This window comes from Citrus sinensis, chromosome 2, assembly GCF_022201045.2.
Source record: "Citrus sinensis cultivar Valencia sweet orange chromosome 2, DVS_A1.0, whole genome shotgun sequence".
Taxonomy (NCBI): domain Eukaryota; kingdom Viridiplantae; phylum Streptophyta; class Magnoliopsida; order Sapindales; family Rutaceae; genus Citrus; species Citrus sinensis.
This window is the reverse complement of record NC_068557.1, coordinates 36,054-57,999: the sequence shown is the minus strand read 5'-3', so window position 1 is coordinate 57,999 and position 21,946 is coordinate 36,054. Positions and strand designations below refer to the sequence as shown.

Below are 21,946 nucleotides of genomic sequence, written 5' to 3'. Positions count from 1 at the left end.
AATGAAAATGGGTAGAGACAGAAATATTACCACTAGTAGTAGTGAGTCAATTCCCATTATCCCTATTACGCTCAACCACTTTCTTGACCTGACCACCGTGGCGGTACAATTACAATAGCACAAACTCAAAGGGGAAAAAAAATTAAAAAAACACTTCAAATCGCCTTTCAGTCTCAGATCTAACCTACCCAGTTTTTTTTTTTTTTTCAAAGTGAAGGAGACACCTTTTAAAGTTAATTGGAGCCATTTCATTTTCTTTTTATATCAATAGGATGGAAGGGAATTCAGGCGGAGGAGGAGCAGGAGCAGGAGGGAGTGGGGGCGTTACCGGTGGTGGTGCAGGAGGCGGCGGAGGGAATGACGTGGAACTTGTGTGCAAGACATTGCAGGTAGAGCATAAGCTATTTTACTTCGATCTCAAAGAGAACCCACGTGGGCGTTACTTGAAAATCTCTGAAAAGACTTCAGCAACTAGGTCCACTATCATTGTTCCTTCTTCCGGCATTTCTTGGTTCCTCGATCTCTTTAACTACTATGTCAATTCAGATGATCACGAACTCTTCAGCAAGGAATTGCAGCTCGACTCTAAGGTTACTAACTTTCCTTCTTCTCACTCTCAAATTTTTAAATTTTTGTTTTATTAACTCTCCTTTTTTTTCAACAGGTTTTTTACTTTGACATTGGCGAAAACAGAAGGGGTCGTTTCTTGAAGGTATGCTTGCTATCGGCTTTGCCCCCCACTTTAAAAAAGTGTTTAACGTTTTCTATTTTAACCATGTTTTAATTGCTATATTGTTATGTGTCTTCATTGTTGTAAGAATTGCTTATATGACTATTCAAAGCATGAAGATATTTTCTCATGTCGACAGGCTACCAGTTTGCTCTTTCTAATTTTTCAATTTCCATAATTTACATTTTTCATTTTACAAGAACGATAAGTTATTTGAACATTTTTATTGGTCTCTAGTAGATTTTTTAATTCTTTCTGCTTGTTAGTTCGTAATGCTGAAATGTGTATATAGAATATCTTAAGGGCTTGTGGCTGCGGCCACAAGGTAAAATTGCATTGCTGACAATAGGCTATGCAACAATATATTATCCCTTTGTATCCATTTTTCTTCAATTACTTCCTCTCAAAATCAAAAACTCTCACACTTAAATTTTCATGAACACGGGAGAAAATATGTTCTTTGTAATTTTTCTTCTGGCTTTGAAATGCTACATTTCGCTGTTGTTTTCAGATGTATTGCACTAGTTGGACACATAATTTAGGTGCTTGTGTGTGTTGTTGCTCACGCTACTCCAAATCAGCTTCCAAAGTCATTTATCTGTTTTAGTTGCAACATTCAAGTACAGTGATCTTTGTCTTTGTCTTGTTGCATTTGGAACTTTCTGCATTCGTGAATCTTCTCTGCGGAGCTTCCTGCAAGCTTATGCAGTTTTTCAGTTTTTCTTTCCTAGAGTTGTGTATCTTGAAGTAGTTTCTGCCTGCCATTTTAACTTGCGGGTTTGAAGCCTTTTCCCAATTATTTTATTATGCTTGCTTAAAGTTATCTGTATTGATAAATAGTGAAACAATATCTTAATATTATTATCAAACATATGAACTGTCTTGAATTTAATGAAAATACACATGTTTGTTGAAAACTGTCAATCACAAAGCTAGTTTAACTTGATTGTTGGAAAATCAACCTTGGGTGATGCACTTTCTTAGCTTTGCCTAGATGGTAAGAACTATTGTAAATGCAAGATTGGATTCCCTCGAGATTGGGTGTGCTGTGGAGATCATAAGAAGCTCCAATGGTAAGCAAGATGATTTACTGATGTGGTTAATGAACTTGATATGCATAAATGTTCCCCCACTGTATTTCTTCATCAAAATTTCTTGCTTCATTAGACCTGTTCAGCTTGGAGGCAGAGCCTCAGAAGACTGATTTTATTAAGCTATCCAACCAATCAAGATCTCCGAAGCATGCCAAGTAACTGGTTCAATTGGTTTAAGCGTGGTACCCAAAATTCTCTTTCTTTAAATGTTTATAATCTTTAATTGTATCAATAGAAAACAAAAATAATGTGTGGAAATTTCTGTTTAAAATGAATCTTGCAAAGCTTCTTAATACTGCACATAGAAGCCTGGTTGGATCGGTTGTCTCATACTCTTGTAGAAATCTTAAGTGAGATCGTTATTATTGGATTTGGACTTGCTACTTTAGGAAATTATCTATGCTGAACATTTTGCATGAAGAGTTTACAGTAGCAAGAAGGAATATGATACTTCAATTCTTTTTATAGTCTGAAAAAAGAAAAAAAGGTTAAATTTTGGATAATCCGAAAAAAAAAGTTAAATTTTGGATTAAGTTATGTCAAACCTTTGATTACCTTTATCTCATTTTACTAATTTGGTAGGAAAGCTTTTTGAAGCAACTAATGATTGCTTAAAAGACGGTTTGGAGGTTTCTCAGGTAGGATGCACTTATGTAACCATTTGAATGAACAATGGTTCCAACTTGTACTGGTAAAACGAGTGAAGATAGTGAAACTGCCTGGCACAATGCTAGGTCTTATACAGTGTGTTTAATCCATCTGGAAGGCAGTGTTTACTTTCTTGTTGTTAACTCATTGCTTAACTGAGAATGATTGAATAAGGTCCCATTATGTTGACACTCTTTACCAGTCATTGTACTTCTGTGACTTGACATCCTCCAAAGACAAAAGATTTCAGAAGTTGCAAGCCATGCATAGAGACTGAACTAATCTGTTTGTGGTCCAGTCATATTTGCAGTTGATAGTGATGGTGAAGCAAGCATTCAACCCTAGTCCAAGCCTGAACCATCAAGAGCCATTTACCATCCAAAATTTGAATCAATCTTAATTGCCATATGATATTAGCATGCATTTTTTTATGGAGATTAAGATTTCTTGCAGATTTAAGTAGTATGCTGTACTTGATAATCAAACAATTGGTAGTATTACTGATTGTATCTCCCTATTTCAACTAATTCTGAGGGTTAGTTATCCTTATTGTCAGCTTGTGCTATGACAGAATTCTGAATAGAATCCATTAGTCTACTTCCATTTGTTGATTGGAATAAGCCACCAAATATTTGTGAAGAAATATCAATTGTACCATCCTTTTGATTCAAACAAATCTTTGTTGAGCTCTGACTTGTAGGTTTGAGGACAAAAGTCTTCTGAGATGGAAGTAACTGATGTAGCCAGTCAAGTCCCAAGTCATAAAGAACTATAAACAGATGGGCTATTTACTCCAAGATGAAAGGTTTTAGAGTTTCTAACTGATGGGGTTGTGGTTTGAAGTGCCTTGGAGTTCAATGCTAACTGCCTGTTCACTTCTCATCTGCTTTGTCTGAAAGCCCAATTTTTTGCAATTCATTTTATTATTTTCTATCTTAAAATCTCGTCATTCTGTCTCCCAGAACTCTGAAAACTTCTCTAGAATCTATGAGATATTTCTCTTATTAATTCCTCTGTATCTAGTAATTTTTTCCAATCCTTGTTTTTATTACATTTATTTTTCAAATCGTGAGTTTGTATTGTTTATACATTTGGCAAAATGCAAGGGAAAAAAGAAAACCTGGCTGTATCCAGTTTGCATCAAATGGAGCGGATATGGATATTTTCATTTTCACATGTGTGTATTTTGTGGTGGTAATTCCCATTTCTCTGACTAATTCTTTGGGTTCTGTTGGGATCTTGTTGTACATCAAGAAGATCTATCTGCTCAATCCTCCAGTTTCTTTTTAGCGAACTCTTAGATTCAAGACACCTCTACACTTTAAACCCTAAACTCTCACTGGAGAACTCCATGATTCCTTCCATCAACAATTAAACACCTTAAACTAAATTCACTCAAGTGTTATCATAACAAATGATGGTAAGAGATGTTTTTTCTTCACTAACTGTTCCTTTGGTTGGTTGTGAAGCTTTATTTTTCTAGCTTTTTCTATTCATGACTTAGAAGTGTCATCTGATTAAGGCTGTACCAAAGGTTAGATTGTCTTTGTTCTCATGATTTTATTGCATTAATAAATTTATTTCTGCAGGTTTCTGAAGCATCCGTTAGTAGAAACCGCAGTACCATCATAGTTCCTGCTGGAAGTTCACGGGATGAAGGATGGGCAGCATTCAGGAACATATTGGCAGAGATTAACGAAGCATCACGACTTTTGATTTTGCCCAATCAGGTGTCCTTGTATTGCAAGCGTAAAATCCTTGCTTTCATGTTGTGCCGCTGAAAAAGATATATGTTGCTTTTATCATAGGTCTTACTTCTCCCTCTTTGCTTTTGTCCTCACCTTATTGCATGTGCACCAAAACAGCAAGGATCTGAGCAGTCAGAACATCTTGTTGGGCTTTCAGATGATGTAGGGGCTGGTTTCATATCTGGGCATGGTAGCCAACCTGCCCCTGCTTCTGAACTGAATGTGGACAGATCAGTTGATTTGCCAGCACAAGATGAAATAGGTAACATGGGGGTTTCAAAGGTGATCAGAGCTGATCAGAAGAGATTCTTCTTTGATCTTGGGAGCAACAACAGAGGTCATTTCCTGAGGATATCTGAGGTGAGTCAATGGATGACTTAATATTTGATTTAGTTTGTCTGTTTTGAGAGTTAAATTGGACATTAAAACAGTTTTTTCTTTGTAAATTAAAATTCTTGTAGTTATTTTTTCTGTAATGGTGTCAATACGTAGGTAGCGGGCTCTGATCGTTCCTCCATCATACTCCCACTGTCTGGACTGAAGCAGTTTCATGAAATAGTGGGACACTTTGTGGAGATCACCAAAGATCGAATTGAAGGAATGACTGGTGCAAGTGTTCGGATAGTGGATCCCCCTCAAAGATGAAGTTAGTTGATTCAGGTGTTTGGTGAAACAAATAATTGGCAATGCAAGGTTGTTACAGATTGGTGTTTGATTAGGGCTGTTGATTGTGTTAGTTGTGCTCTGCTATGTCCCTCTCCGTCCGTTCTCACATTCAAGTAAAATAATCCGATGTATCTGTTTGGTTAGCAGAGAAATTTCGGAAATATTTGCCAAGCATAATTTCGGATAGATAATAACAAGAACAAGAAAAGGCCAGATATTTGTAATTGTTAGTTTGATAGTGTGGCAGCGAAGTTACGGTTTTAATAATACTCATCGAAATGTGTTTTGCTTAGTTTCAATGAAAATGGTTGTTAAAAGGTTCTTCATATCTCGCCCCCCCCCCCCCCCCCCACCCCAACCACAAACCACCTCGATTCATTTCTCCAACTGTAAGAATGATATTGACCTTGATCAATTAGAAATTAGAAACCTCATCAATTACTCAACTGTTAGGAAGTAGCTGTCCAATTGCCCTTGCAAAAATCATGCTACCGTGATTCTCAGTTGGCATTTCCTTTACAATTGAGCAATTGACGTGTGATAATGAGGTTGGGGTCTATGGACTCCTGATGGAATTAGGGGGCCGACGAATATATATATATCCATGTCAAAGGCTCAAGATTCCTTTCAATCTCAGTATTCGAAACTAAAGTTGAAAAGGAAAGGAGTAAAGTTGGCACAGAAATTTCTCACTCCCTCTCTTTCAAGTAGAATGGTCATTTACATTATTTGCATTATTTTGATATAAAATATGACAAACAGAAAGGGAAAGAGATATCATATTCATACAAATAAATGTGCACAGGTTGTTTTCAATTTCTATCTTGTTGAAAAAAGAGAGAGCCTTGATAATTTTTTGAGAAAAAATAATAAATAAAAAAATAACAAGAGAAGGAAAAGATGTATAGAAGGATGATGGGTGTGGGGGTAAGTTCTGGATGGGTCACACACAGCAATGCCGATAGCAACAACTCAAAAGACGGTCTCACTAACACTAGCCAGTACTCAGTAGTTGAATGATCATGATGAAGGTATGATATAAACGGTAAAATTAAAACTGGATTTTCCGTCATTTCACACATGCAGCTAGTGGGGTTCTGTGATCAGCATGGTCTCTGTGTTTGTGTTTGTGTGTGTGACAAGACTGTTAGTCCCGATTGAGTGACATCAATGCACGAAACTGATAAAGCTTCCTCTCCTGCTACCACGTTTTCTTCTCGACTGAAAGATAGGTAGGGGTCCTCTCCTCTCTCTTACTGATGAATTCTTCATATCATATATATGCTTAAATCAAGAAAGAAAAGGGCATAAGGCACACTCAATTACTCTGCTTAGCCATTCATGCAAGAACACGAAAACTGACAAGTACAAGTTGCAATTTAACTTCTACTTTGCTACACAGTAAGAGTGACCCTATAGTTAGCTAGCTAGATAGCTAGAGTTAGGTCATTGATTTGCAGAGAAGATTGTGGAAGGTGTCCCAGGCTCCCTGGTGGACCACTGTGTGTGTACATGTTCTAATGTGATGCATGATAATGCTTAATCCCACTTACCTACATAGAATGTGACAACTCTTTGCTTAAGAGGAAGGATCTTTGGACCACTAGTGCTCTTATTTAACCAAATCCATATCAAACGCAAAAAAGTTTTTCTACTCACCTTTTCAATATGTTGAAAATAAAGAGCAGTTCACAGACATATTAGATAGATAGCTTATAGCTAGGAGCTAGGAATATTAATCAATGTAATAGAGGAGCTAGCTATGATGTCTTAGAACGATCAGCATTATAAATCCATGCTTGCTTGCTCAATATTGTTCAAATTCATAAAGATTGCTTGTAAGTGGAAATTTAGGTTATGTTCCAATAATATTAATTCTCGAAAACGAAGTTACAATTATTTTTTAGTGTTTGTCAATTGTTGCAATCCCCATTTCTTTTTATGTCTTAGCACTATCAAATGTAAGTCTATATTTGATTGCCATTTTCTAATGCAATAATAATAATATAGCTGAAAGGATGACCATAAATACGAGTGGAAGAGGAAGCTTAGGATCTCATATGGGGCGTGATTAATTATTTGACTAGTGACAGACAGTAGGAAAAGGAAAGTTGGGTCCCCATTACCGAAATTGCAGTGAGCTCCCAAGATGCTGTAAACTTCTAAACACTAAGGGCTCGTTTGGTTGTAGGATTAAAAGTGGGGATTGAACTTTTTTTTTTTCATTTTATCCTTTTCTCATGTTTGGTGCTGTCAAGGGTATTAAAATTTAGTTATCCTGAGCCCACAAGTTAATCTTAATTTTGTAAAGGAAATTATCCCAAAGGGGGCGATGAGATTAGTTAGTGTTGGATTACATGATAACTCAATTAAACATAATAATTTATAAATATTAAAATTATAGTAATATGTGATAAATGTAATAAAAAATATTAATTTTAATAATGTAAATAATAAATTATACTAAAAATCATTATTAATTTCACATTAAATTAAAATTCTATTTTAATTTATTTAATTATTAAATATTTTTATAATTTCAAATTTACATTATAAATTAATTATTAAATTAATATTCAAAAGATAAATTTTTATAAAATAATAGATTATTGAATAAAAATAATAAAAATATCATATATATATTTAACGAAATAAAAATTATTTAAATTATGATTTATATTTCATTAATGTCATTGAGGTTGATTTGTATAATTAATAATACAAAATTTTAGTTTATAATCATAATAATAATAATAATAATAATAATAACTTGTAAATTGTAATATTATAATATTAAACATTATTATTTATAGTTCAATCCAATATTGCACGAAACACAACATAATATTATATATAATCCAGTGTTATCCAATCCAATCCAATTCAATCTGGCATACGAAACGAGCCTTAAGAGAAAGAAAATGCTATTAACATTCCAAATTCATATAACGAATGTCTCCGGCCAGCTAGCTCCCTCTCTCCAGCCACACATGTGCAAGAAAGAGGGTGGAATAAAGATGTGAGTTGCATGATATACTGCTTTAAGTTTAGAATTATATGCTCTAATATGATCGCAAAATAAAAACTTGTTCATACATATAATTGCGTGTGTGTGTACCACCAACGATTAATCATTCTTTTGGTACAATATTTAAATTCTATCATTCTTGCTAATTTGTAAATGGAAGCTCACGAGCTACCGGCACCAATCACTGGTTCAAGTTCGAATAATAACAGGAATACTTTCAAATTTGTTAAGCTTAGTTAGAAGTTCTTATTCTTAAATGGTAACTGCGGCCATATTATATGTAAATGGCCATTATGGGTAATTGGTTTGATTTTGAGCTGTGAATGTCAATTACAATAAATGAATACTATTAATACAATTATTTACAACTGCTGTTGATACTGGACTTGTAATTTCATAAACGAATATAGCAGAATTTCATCAAAATTGATATACATTGTATTATAATGTTTATCAAAATTAATGTACTATATTGTTCATTTAATAATTAATGCACGCATACGGTTCTATCTCCATTTAAATATACAAAATCCAACGATGTATATATGTGAAGATATATGAAATTTGGATGTTTATTATTGAAAATGATCAGGGTTTCAGAGTACTATACAATATCAATGATAGAGGCTAAACAATTTCAAGTGTAACAAGAGGCGAAGCACGGTAAAAAGCTTATGTTTGCCCTCTGTGGGTCATTCACCATCTTACTAGTTCGTCAATAATATATATTCCTAACAAATCCTTCTTGTTCATTCCCGTGGGCAGGCGATGATACCAGTCAAGCCAGCTCTCTTGCTTTTAACGCCTCGCAAGATGTATACATATATATAGCGATCCTCTCTCTCCCCGCTTTGAAATTAATCTATTTACATTATTCATTTCTATAATATAAATAATTAATCTTCTCCTTCAATATTTATACACATATATAAAAAAATTAATTCGATGGAATCATCGAGCTCATCAGCCGTGACGACAAGAAGCATATCATCAGCCTCCGGAGAGAATAATAATTACATGGTGATGAAGGAGTACTGGCAAACATGGCAGGCAGGAGGTCTCCACAAAGTGCTGTGTATGGAAGGCGGAGATGAGGATAGTAGCTATGCTAAGAACTCACAAGCTTCCGCCTCCGCTATCACCTTATGCAAACCCTTGCTTTTAACTGCTATTCAATCAATGAAACTTTTCTTCATCGAGACCAATGAAGGTGATTCTGATACTGCTTATTATGATTCTATAAGAATTGCTGACTTGGGTTGTGCAACTGGGTACAACACCTTGGCCACCATTGACATGATTGTTGGAAGCTTGAGGAAGCGTTATCTCAATGAGTGTGGCTTCGACCCTGAATTCGAGGTCTTCTTTTCTGATCTCCCTTCCAATGATTTTAACTCTCTGTTCCGTTCGTTAACTGCCATGTTTGATTCTGTTTCTGATAACAATAACAAAACCCTAAACAAGTATTATGCTGCCGGTGTCCCCGGATCATTTTATCATCGTCTATTTCCAAAATCAAAGCTGCACATTGCTGTTAGCTTAAGTGCCTTGCACTGGCTCTCCGAGATACCGAAGGTTGTGTTAGATAAGACATCACCAGCATGGAACAAAGGGAGAGCTTGGATAGAGGGAGCCAATAAGGAAGTAGTGGAAGCATACGCAAAGCAATCAGAAAAGGACTTGCAAGATTTCTTGGTGTGCAGGAAAGAAGAAATTGCTAAAGGAGGAATGTTGTTTATACTAATGGCAGGAAGACCGGAATCGCAGCCACCGGAGAATCAGCTGGGTGATGACGCAGACTCAAGAGCTAAGCATCCTTTCACCACTTCCATGGATCAAGCTTGGCAAGACTTGTTAGATGAGGTACTCTGCACTGTAAATGTCGTTGTCCATTAGCATACATAGTATATATATATGTGTGTGTACACACACAAACATTTCTTTTACGTTAATAATTTGATGCTCCCTTTCCTAATAATAATAATAATAATTTAATGCTCCATCTCAGTTACGATCTCGACCCACCATAATGTCATGCGTCACGTACCTTCATCTCTGCATTTGCCGTCCTCACTTTGTTCTCTTGAATATATAACATGCTCAGATGTGTACAATATTAGACGTGCATTTGCAATAGACTATTAAAATATTAGACGTGCATGTAAAGCTCTCTAGTCTCTTTGCAGGTCATGTGTACAATGAAAGCTTCAAATTCAATATATATAATTACAATAAATCACATAGGCTATAGACGTGTAGTACGGGGCAAATTTGATTTTCTTAATAATTTGGTATCTTTTTTAAGTGTTTTTTTATCATCTAACCTGCTTATTTAAAGTGATTATTTTGATAACGTTCGAATATAAATATGGATCTCATAATCCCAATAAGGGCTAATGAAAAAAATTTATGAACTTGAGAAACAGATTTCATTGAGTGGGGAGAGCTGTTCGGTTTCACCATTGTATATGTAGCAGTTAATAATATACAATAATTCAATTTTGTTTATATATTTTACATGATCATAATTCAAATAATTCAATAAGGATCTTGATATAAAATATTGTTTTTTTTTTTTTTTATTAACTGCATAATTGTTAATGTGAGAGCTTCGATCATGGAAGATGATGGTCCTTATCCATTTAAGTCTATCCTCAATAAGACTAATGATTACTTACTCGGCAAATATGCATAATCTTTTCATGGTTTACTCAAAACTTCTATTGATCTTCTCTAATTCTTGCCTAAAAAATATATAAAAGGATTTGATAGATGAGGAGACAAGAGATATGTTCAACATTCCAGCATATATGAGAAGCAAGGAGGAGGTTGAAAATGCAATAAACAAATGTGGTGGATTCGAGATAAAGAGAATGGAGTACAAGAGAATTGTAGAGCATTCAGAGGAGAAGCAACAAGAGTGGATTATGGATCCTGTTTCCTACGGTAGAGCCAAAGCCAACCTGGTCCGTGCTACTCTCAGGCCCATTATTGAGGCCCACATTGGCCCCTATCTTTGTGATCAATTCTTCAACCGCTTTCAGACTCGGGTTTCTTCTGATTTTAATCTTCTTCATAAAACTTGTTTTTATGGTGTTATTATCGTTTGTGCTATCCGGATTTAACATATATAGACAAAACTAAAAAAACCCTTTCAGTTTCTTCTCATTTTGTCACCTAATGATAGAGAAAATCAAAGCAACAATCTTTTTGGGGAATGTTTGCAATCACTTGAAATATCTCTGTATTTTTATCAAAAGGTAGGAACTCTGTACTAGAAAAAAAAAAATAAAAAATTAACGCCAATTTTAGTGAATTCATCTTCTCAATATTTTCTATATGATCATCTTGTACGGATGTTTTCGATATGATAACATTATAATAATTATTATTTTCTTCTATTTTGTTTATGATGATTGTCTCCAAGCGATCTTCTTGTACAAATTGCAAGATATGGAGATGGAACAAATTATTTGTAGCAAACGATCCAAATGTTAAGTTAAGCTTTGAACTTGTTTTTGTTTATTTGATTCACACATTAAGCATTCATTTGTAATCAAACACATTGTGTGAAAGAAAATTCATTTCTAATCTTTATCACTAAAAAGTTGTAAGTGTTGGGATACACTTGGGTTAAGAGATTAAGGATAATCTCTTGTTGTAAAGGTTCATTGACACTTTGGAAGTCAATTGTAAGCATTTGAAGTATTGGGAGGCTTGGATAGTGAAATCCTCAAGTTTGGTTTGTTTGGAAGCGTGGACGTAGGCGGAGATTACCGAACCACGTAAAAATCATTGTATTTGCTCTCTCTTACCCTACATCTTTAATTTTCATTGCACATAAATTTATTTATTTTGAATTTGGTTGCTTAGTTTAATTTGCATTAAGTTTTATTTGCTTAATTTTTTAGAATCTCAATTCACCCCCCTTGGGTTGCTTGGTTATTATTTCAATATTTTTACCACTCTTTGTTACGTTTTCTTTAATAATTGATCATGGTATAAGTATTTATAATGACGGCTTTAAAATTGTCATAAAAGTTATTAAAAGAATAGCATTATATGAATGTATAGTAAAATAACCACACTAAAAAACCACATTTAATGATAGTTTTGTAAGAGTCGTTATTAAAAAGCAGCTTTTTAAGGATAGTTTTTAAAAAAACATCATTGGAAAGAAACCTATGATGATGGTTTTGTTAAAAACAGCCATTAGAAATAAATGAGAAAGCGCAATTCATGAGGTTATTTAAAATGTTAGTTTTTAATGATAGTTTTTCTAATAACTATCATTAAAACTTAAGTAGATATGATAAAATAATGTTGTTTAATAAAATAGCCGTCATTATATTTATATATTTAATGACCTTTTTTGTCAATATATGTCATTAAAGCTTATGTAGATATGACATATAATAGTTTTATATGTCATATAATATGTTGTCAAAGCTCAATAATAGTTTTATGCTCAGTAGCAAACTCAATGATAACTCGTAGATCTCTTTATATTTGAATTTGATTGAGTTTATTTATAATTAGAGTTGAAAAATAACCGTTATTGACTTTCCGTACAAAGTTTGGTTTAATTTGTCGGTTAATTTGTCTCAGCCTCCATTAGCTGTATGTGTAACTCTTTAAAATTAAACTTTTGGTTATGAAATAAAAATTGATAATAGCTTTTGACAACATATTAAAGATTACATGGATTTTTAATTGAACACTTCACAGTTTTATAAGGAACTTTAAGCCCGTTTGAAATTGAGGAGTTTCTGATAAAACCCAACTGCTATACCTTAGATGGTAAGTTGATTTGATTTCACTTGCATGGTAAAAAAATTATTATACCTTTACTAATTTTGTCAAAATTTATTATTTAAAAATCATATTTGCTATATACTATTAATTATTATTTTATAGGTACAGCTTTTTATTACAGAAATACAGTTTTTTTTTTCCACTACAACTGTGCCTTAAAATCTAAGCCAACTCAATACCAAAACCTTAGTCTATGCTGTTGGTTTTGGAGTGAGTGATCATTAGGTAGTCGTGCTACCTTGCATTTTGCGTGAAGAATCATCACAAACGGGGATAAGGAGCAAAGAGATGTTAATGCAAGTGAAGACCTGTAACTAACCGTCTAACCCCTTAATATCAAAATTGCTATCTGTGTAGGGTAAGAGTCATTGTTATACATATAAAATCTCTCCGGACACTTTCAGTTACTTGTTCGTATCTCAGTAACCAACAAATTGCCTACACTTGTCAAATTAACAGACATTGTGTAGATCCGCCACTTAAACCTTAAAAGACTGTTATCATTGCCTTTTAAATATTTAAGCCTGGTGATGCACAAACTTAATTATCATTTTAAATTTATCAGATAGCTCAGTGGACTAACACATGCGCATAAAATCAAAACAAGATGTATTCTGTCAGCGCATTCCTCGGAAACATACTATTATTCCACCAAATTCAAAAACCAGAAGCATATTCTCATGTCTTCTTCAACAAAACCGGACATAGTGCAACACTCGCCCAGCACACTAAATAAATAAGCGGCAACTCACACGACTAAGCAAAGTCTCTACCTCCAATATCCCTAGGGGGAATTATTTTTTGGGCTAGAAACAAAAAAATTAAGGACTCACCAGGACTCAATTGCTACCCTGACGCAACTCTGGGCGCACAAAATCTGCATCTGGTGGCACTGAAATGTCAACAGTTGGTCTCAACTGAGCACAGACTTCAATGGCTCCATGGACTGGATCAGAAAGGAAGTTGCTGATGAGATCCCCATTGATGGGGGCATCATTGTCCACTGCCACCAAGGCTTGTTGTGTCAGGATGTAATCAAAACGAGGGGCCCATTTCCTTGATCCCAAACGGGCTGTGGTAGAGCAGTTGTCCACCATAAATGAAACTCCACGAGCATGCATGAATGGATTCAATGAATCCACTGACTCAATCACACTTTCATTGATGATCTCAGAATAGGAGTGCCCTTTCTTCCTCAGGATCTCAATCTGGAATTTTTAAATCCAAAAAGAAGGGTAAGTGAAGGATTTCAGTCTACAAACTTTATATCCCACAAGAATCACTTCAAAAAGTTCAGTATATAAAGATTTGGTGAATTATTTCATTGCACGGGGCAGATCACCATCATCCTTCTGTTCAGGTACCTTAAAATTGACATACCATTTACTCAAAAAGAAGGAAGCTTCATACCTGGGCCATCATCAGAGCCGCATAAACACCTGCTGTGAATGGGTGTAATGGGCCTAAGTCACCTGCTGGACGTGTTGATCGGACTCGCTCACCAACTTTCCACATGCGAGTCTGATCAATTTTTCCCATAGGGAAAGCTGGTAGACCTTCCTTTTCCTGTAAACAAAAGGTATAACCAAAATCACTCACATGATTATTACTTGGCCTAAATTAATGACTTGAAGAGTAGACTGAATAAAAAAACCTTAAAATAAACATAAGATATTCAATTTTCTAAATTCTAAGACGATATGAGCTTACATAAAACCGACGTCCAGCCAAGACAACACTGCGGATCTCACTGCCAGCGGCCACATCTTCATAGCACTCATATAAGATTTCCATGCACGGATAATATGAGGCACTATAAGCTTTCTCGAATTCCTTTTTGTCTTCTCCAGAGAAGGAATTGTAGACAGCCAACATACCCTTTTAGCAGAAGATAGAAAATATGAAAAGATTAAACCATGGAAGCAGACCTCCATTGAAGAAATAAAATAGCAGGGTGTGCATGTACAGATATACACAGATAGATAAACATGTGGTGAAAATGAATTCATAATTTAATCTCTGGCTACCTGAGTTGAGATGATCTTTGATATAATTCCTGTTATGCACTCCACGGTATTCTTGTAAGCCAGATCCTCATTCATTCCATTTTCAGTGAACCTTCTAAACAAGGATTCCACAATTCCATGAACAGCACCAAGTAGAATGCCTATAAATCATAGAATGAGAAGTCAAATGACTAAGGTTTAAGTTCACTACAAAATTATAGATGCAGGGAAGCACTCACCACGCTCCCCAAAGATGTCACTCCTGTACTCCTGCTCTAATGTGGTGGCAAATGTGAAAGGAGAACCAAGGGCAACTGACCATCCTAGGGCGACATTGGTAGCTCTTCCATCAACATCCTACACGCATGAACAATATTCAGTGATCAGAAAGTCTGTTGAATCGATTTGGTTACTACAAGAGACCAACACACAAGTGAAATAGAGGTTCAGAGAGCACCTGGTGGACAGCAAAACTGGAATTAATTCCAGCACCATTAATCTCTTTGCCTTGAACATAGAGTCTCCTCACAGATGGACCCATTCCCTTGGGACACACAGCAATCACACCGATATTCTTTGGGAAATCAAGTCCCATTGACTGCAAATGCCCAAGAAGGAACCCATGGGAAAGTCCAAGGATGCTGTTTGGTTTCATGCAAGAGAATATCTTCTCATAATTATCCGCCTGGAGCATAAGACTCAAATCAGTACCTCTGAAAATGATAAAGGCAAACAAAACAGCCCATAACAAGAGCACAACTGTAGAACCATCCAATAAAAACCCACAATCTACATCTGATCCCTCTAAAATATTAAAGGAATAATGGAAATTTCCTTCAAACAGTTGTGGGATTTACTGTAGATCCAAATGAAAAACAAGAAGAAGAACATATATGAAATGCCCAGTCTTATAAGCCCATCAAAATCAGCCAACATTTTACGTAGTACACAATTCAAGTGTATGCTGAGCCAACCTGAGCAGCATCAGAAATCAATAATAACACAAGATCACTGCCTGAAATAGTTTCATATATATCCCCCAAAGTTCCATTCTCTTCAGTAAAACCAGCAGCACGAGCTTCAGCAAAAGAACGAGAGCCCTTCCTAAGCCCAACCTATACCATATAAATGAAGCAACCAGCAAGGAAAACATAGTCAGTCACCACAAATTGATCAACACGTACAAAATTAATTATTAAATAAAAAATCCAACTCAGCTGAAAGAAGCCTAAAAATAAATGAAAATGACCTTGACAACAATATCAGATTTAGCTTCAGCAAGGGAATCCCTCAAATTCTGAGCTTGGGCAGGTCCCTGAACAAAAGAAGAATGTAAGCTGTCTATACTGCAGTTAAGTGAGAAAACCACATTTCATCAGATTAAGCACTACTAACACGCATCATAAATGTTGGTGGATAAAAGGAGTGGAGTAAAAAATAGAACGGTGAGAAAAAATATACCTGGGAACCCCAGCCAATCACCCCAATCTGGTTAATCCCGTTGAATGCGTCCGGCAGCAAGTTAAACAAATCCCTTCCTCCTCTCACAATGTACTACAAACATTTTCCAAATTAATAAACAAAAAAATGTATAATGATAACAAAACGACATGCGTTACACCAAAAAAAAAACCTCATCGCGGTCAGCCAGGGATATCATGTCCTTCTTAAAGACAGATGTCTCAAAATCCAGCAAGAAAGGTGTCTTGAGAGCTGTCTCGGACGCCATCCAAGCGCTGAGAGCTGAGCCCCTGCCTGTAGTAGTTTTGAGAGCTCTCAAGGACTTCGCGGTGGATGAGAAAGACGCTAGATTGAGATGCTTGAGTGCTTCTTTTAGGGTTTCGGACGACGGCGATGGACTAAATTTGGGGATCGGGCGACTAAATGGTAAAGTAGCCGCCGCCATTTTTTTTTTTTACTCACCTAGCAATGTTAAGTTAGCTTTTATAGTGGAGCAGGGGAATTTGTAATTAATGCAACAAATTGAAGCAAATTACCTTCAGAATTTGATGGCAGCCGTCGAAGACGATACAACGGCAGCTGTGGAGAGACCCACGGAGACTGACACAACCTTCCAAATTCAGTTGGACTAACCTGAATGTTTACAAGAAGAGTAGCCCATTCATGAGTCCAATTATGAGCAGCCCAAGAAGGAAATCATGTCACATGTTGAGGATGAAGCAGCTTGTAATGAACTACAGAAAAGCACACGATTAAAAAAAGCTCCCTCGGTGGTTTAAAGACTATGTCGTGTAGTGGAATTGATTTATTTAGGGCTCTATATTTGTTGGTTTATTTTTGCTGTTATTTTTCTGTCACAAGTTGTTGCTAAGCTGTATTGAAACTTCTATAGACAGAGGGGTATATGTAGAGCGTAATCAATTTTGTAAAGCATCGGAACTGAATTGTTTCTTATCCTTCTCGACTCTACTTCTATTCTCAACTTCTCTCTTCAATCTTGCTCTTTCTTTTTGAATTTTTGGGGCCGACACTTGGTCAAAGAGTGTGACTTAACCGATACAGCCTTTGGTTGTAGGGGGTGTATCATTGGTGCTTTCATTGCTATCATCATGGCGGATTCTGAGGTGTTAAAGATGATTCAAGAGCAGTTCGAGAGCTAAACATTGTCGTTGCATCAAACATTGCAACAATATATGGCAACGGTGGATTCTCGCCTTGGCAATTTGCGTTCAAGATCCATGGATCTTCAAACAACTCGGGTAGAGCTCTTCATTAACCCAACCCAATATTTCATTCCACTGAGGTAAATTCTGGTGGTACTGAGATATCGCCAGTGTTACGTGGAGGTTCCTAAATTTGATGGATCTGACCCAAACGGGTGGGTTTTTCGAATTGAGGAGTTCTTTGTTTTCACAGTACATCAGAACCTCTTCGTTTGCAGATTGTTTCTTTTTATATGGAAGGACATGCGGCAGCGTGGTATCAATGGATGAAGATGAATAGCCTGCTTATAACTTAGAAGAATTTTTGCAGAATCTTAAACATCGCTTTGGTGCCTCCCTCTATGAAGATCCTCAAGGAAATTTGTCCAAATTAACCCAAACCACAACAATGGTAGAATTTCAAACTGCTTTTGAAGATTTAATGAATCGAGTGACTGGAATCTCAGAACCACTTTTGATCAGTTTCTTTATCACGGGATTGAAACCCAATATTCGTCGTGAGTTGCTTTTTGCTCGGCCTTCTTCTTTGATGGAGGCGTTTGCATTAGCTCGCGCTTATGAAGCGCGTGCTGAAGAGGTCAAACAGTACATCATTTTTTACGAAATGGAACAACACGTCACCAACCCCTAACACAAATTCCTCATCACCCAAATTTCCACTTAACCCATATCAACTTGCTTCAGCCCAACCGGTCCATTCAACTAGTGTGGACACACACACACACACACACACACACATATGTATGTATGTATGTATGTATATTAATTACGTGATTTGTGATTATTTTTGTGTGATAAGTTGATTTGGAAAATATTATATTAATGCTTAAATGCATTGAATTTTTGGCTCTAAAATGCACTGAATTTTTACATAATATTTTATTTCAATATTAGTTTTGCATTTTCCATAATGTTTAATTTAAATGCTGATATTGATCAATTTATACCTATTAAGAAGTAATTAGTGATGATTTGTTTTGTTTATACATATTAAGAGGATAGTTACTGAACTTTTCACTCTAGCAATTCTATATTAATAGGATCTTGAGATGCATGCTTAGAAATTTAAATTTATTACTAATTTTAAGGAACATAGTTCTTACTAATATTTTGCATTTTGCATATAATTAGGATTAGGAATGCAAGAAGTAATTTGGGCATATTATATTTGATCTGAATTTTTCCAATGTAGAAACCAAATGCCTACTCAAAACTGTTATGTTGTTTTCAAAGGACAAAAGCCGAGCATATATAATTCTTGGCCTAAATGCCAGAAGCAAGTAAATAAATTCAAAGGGAATGCTTATCAATCTTATAAATCTTTGTTGGATGCCGAAACAACATACAATGAGGACAAACAAATGCATGAAAAATTGCCAGAGACATCCAATACTTTAGAAAGTACAAAATTTATTGTGGAAACATGCGAAAAGGGAAAATATGCATTAGTTGATTTACTTTCTGACTTGCCGTTACGGCCACACGCAAATGTCGCATATTTGACAATTCCATTAGTCGCAAATGTCGCATATTTAACAATCCCATCAGTCCATTTTTTAGTACTTCGAACCTTCACTGGAAACCCCTCTTGTTTACCATAGGCTTTGTAAAATGCAAACATTTCTTCATTACTATCAAATAACATTCCAACTATTGGCTCATATTTTTTCGATGTACAATTCCAATTGCATTGTTGGCTCCTGTTTCTTGTAACTCTTCAAATGCATGCCCATTTTCCAAATTCTCCATTTCTACAAAATAATTAACATTTGTATTAAGAATAAGTAATTATAAATTTTTATTACATTTTTGTCCGATAACAAAAATCCTAACAATTTAAATATACAAAACACATCCACTAATTTTTATAAATTTATTCCATTATTTCCAGCTATCTAAATTAAAAAAATTCTAACAATTTAAATATATTAAACACATCTTGAAATTGTTATAAATTTAATCCATTACTTTCTAACAATTTAAATTAAAAAATCCTAACAATTTAAATATATAAAACGCATCCAAAATTTTTATAATTTATTCCATTATTTCTAGCAATTAAAATTAAAAAAATCCTAACAATTTAAATATATAAAACACATCCAGAAATTATTATAAATTTAATCCATTACTTTTTATCAATTCAAACAAAAAAAATCATAAAAATTCATAACAGTTTAAACATATAAAACGCACGAATCCAAGAATTTTTACAAATTTAATCCTTCACTTTCTAACAATTTAAACTTAAAGAAATTCTAGCAATTTAAATATATAGAACACAACCAAAAGTTAATTTTATTTTAATGTAATGAGAAAGTGAAAGTTACCAATTATCTGGCTACAATTTCATCAACGTTGTTGGCATAGTCTTTGGTACCACATTCAGATCACTGAATGCAAATATTCGGATAATGACCGTTGATTTTACTTCAGTTTTCTTCTGTTATTGCAAATGCAGATATGAGTTCGTTAGTTTGAGGGATAATGGCGATTTTAACTTTTTGTCATAACTTTTTTATTTTATCATTTCCTTTTCGTTACTTTTGGTTCTCTTTTCATTATTTAATGTTTTCTTTTCATTATTTTAATTTTTAAATAAAAAAAGCAACAGAAAAAGGGACCCCCCATGGCTCGAAATTATAACACTCTTAAATTTTACACATAAAAAAAACTAGAGAAAATAAAAAAATAAGCACAACTAAATCTTCATAAAATTGAACCCATATCCTTGAAGTCGGGTAAATAGTTAAGAATACTTGACTTTAACCAAACCATACACAATTAATAATTCAGCATAAATTCTCGATTTTTTCATGTTAGTCGGGTAAATAGTCGGGAATACTCGACTGCAATTAAAATAAGAAATTGTTTGAAAAATTCTCGACTTTTTCAAGTAAGTCAAGTAAAGAGGCAAGAATAGTCGACCTTAAATAGTCTAGAATACTCTACTTTTTCAAGTATGTTGCCTAACTTTCTATTGAGCTAGTTGTTGGGACAAGAAATCTTTTGGTGAAAATCATCACCTATAAACTCAGGACTATCACCAAGAATTAATAGCAAAATTATATGAAAGCGTACTTGAATCCATAACGCTGAATTACTCTCTAGGGTTGTATGGTTGGCCTTCCGAATCTATATGTTCTCCTAGATAATCCTTTAAGTTTCTCATTATTCTCTCTCCGATAATGGAATGGTAATAGAGAATAGAAATAATTCTTAAAATTTCTCCTTTAAGTTTCTCACTGCTCTCTCTACGAACCAGCCCACAAATCAAACAAAACTTTTTTTTTTTTAATGGGATAAACTTAACTTTAATTTTAGTGGGCTATTATAAACCAACCCTTAATTTTGATCAATCAAGCCCAATATTTGGGTCATTGTTTTGCATTTTTGTAGTAGTGAAATGATATTTATGCCTTATAGACCTTAAAAATAAAACAAAATTTAATGAAAATGCAGATTTTAATGAAAAAATAAAAAATAATTATTGCATAGATTTAAATGAAAATCGATATACAATAGCTATATTTGTGTAATTTTTAGGAATTTTGGGACTAATTAGGCAATTGATTCAAACCTTAGGAATTAAAGGAGAGTCTACCCTAAACTTTTTTATTGAAGCAATTTCGAAATTTCTAATAAAATTCTTAATGAGGACCAAACAATATTTTTTTTTTCTTTTGTTAAAAACCTACTTGTAGAAAATCTACTTGGAAAGACTATTGAAAAAGTTGTTATAAATACAAAGAGATGTTTTAAATTGGCTAACAATAAAAATTCTTATTCTACTCTAGAGTCGTGATTAATGAACATTTGAAGTTAATAAATTTTATAGTCTCTAGTTCTTAGTTCTTAGTCGAGTGATTTTCAAGAAGTTTTGTATGGTTGATCACCTGAGTTAAAATCTTGGGTAAGATAGGGTACTTAAAAATTAACTAATTTGAGTCTTACTCATCTCCTAATTTTTATAAATTTAAAAAAGGTTATATATGTTATTGCAAAATTAGAGGTTGCATTTCCATGCCAGGACATAAATAAAACTGTGAACCAGTAAAAGCCTAGGGTATAGGCTTAAGTTTGAAAATCCAAACAATCCAAAAATCCGTTTGGCGGTATATAATTTACATGAATTATTACTTTCCTAAGGAAAATAATTAATTTGCTGTATCTTTTCCACGTTTTCAGTATACCTTTTCAATTCCCAAATGTATATACACAAATGTTGTATGAACTGGAAGTATTAAATAATTAAGATGATTGCGCTCCATAGTATTAATTAGCAAGAAGAAGATAGAAAATTAAACAAGCCAGCATATTCTGGAAACTAAAGCGGATACTATATATTAAATTAAAATAATTGTTATACTGTCTTCAAGTTAATGACATAAAAGATTGAAAAGATTGGAATTTGAAAGAGTTATTTAATTTCGAACTATCTCCTCGTGATTATGATAATCAAACAGTATCATGAAAACTGTGTTTTATATTGAAATTTAATTTTTGTTAGTTTATTAGTGCATTCTC

The 21,946-nt window shown here is 34.4% G+C and overlaps 3 protein-coding genes across 3 annotated transcripts; 2 read left to right on the top strand and 1 right to left on the bottom strand.

Moving 5' to 3' along the window:
- Positions 1 to 49: 49 nt before the first annotated feature.
- Positions 50 to 5,207, top strand: LOC102631101 (transcription factor Pur-alpha 1). The gene is made up of 5 exons (XM_006488907.3): positions 50 to 590; positions 665 to 712; positions 4,062 to 4,202; positions 4,338 to 4,580; positions 4,713 to 5,207. The coding sequence occupies exons 1-5, from the start codon at positions 273 to 275 to the stop codon at positions 4,863 to 4,865; spliced, it is 903 nt and encodes a 300-aa protein (XP_006488970.1). The 5' UTR covers positions 50 to 272; the 3' UTR covers positions 4,866 to 5,207.
- A 3,350-nt stretch (positions 5,208 to 8,557) lies between these two features.
- LOC102631417 (gibberellic acid methyltransferase 2) lies at positions 8,558 to 11,230 on the top strand. Its single transcript, XM_006488908.4, has 2 exons — positions 8,558 to 9,777; positions 10,677 to 11,230. Exons 1-2 carry the CDS (start codon positions 8,860 to 8,862, stop codon positions 11,037 to 11,039), a joined length of 1,281 nt encoding a protein of 426 aa, XP_006488971.1. The 5' UTR covers positions 8,558 to 8,859; the 3' UTR covers positions 11,040 to 11,230.
- Positions 11,231 to 13,321: 2,091 nt separating this feature from the next.
- Positions 13,322 to 17,132, bottom strand: LOC102606812 (ketol-acid reductoisomerase, chloroplastic). Its single transcript, XM_006488909.4, has 11 exons — positions 16,733 to 17,132; positions 16,369 to 16,658; positions 16,197 to 16,289; positions 15,985 to 16,050; positions 15,710 to 15,850; positions 15,193 to 15,420; positions 14,975 to 15,092; positions 14,757 to 14,896; positions 14,440 to 14,607; positions 14,140 to 14,295; positions 13,322 to 13,937 (listed from the first exon to the last, which is right to left on the bottom strand). Exons 2-11 carry the CDS (start codon positions 16,639 to 16,641, stop codon positions 13,569 to 13,571), a joined length of 1,752 nt encoding a protein of 583 aa, XP_006488972.1. The 5' UTR covers positions 16,642 to 16,658; positions 16,733 to 17,132; the 3' UTR covers positions 13,322 to 13,568.
- Positions 17,133 to 21,946: the final 4,814 nt, after the last annotated feature.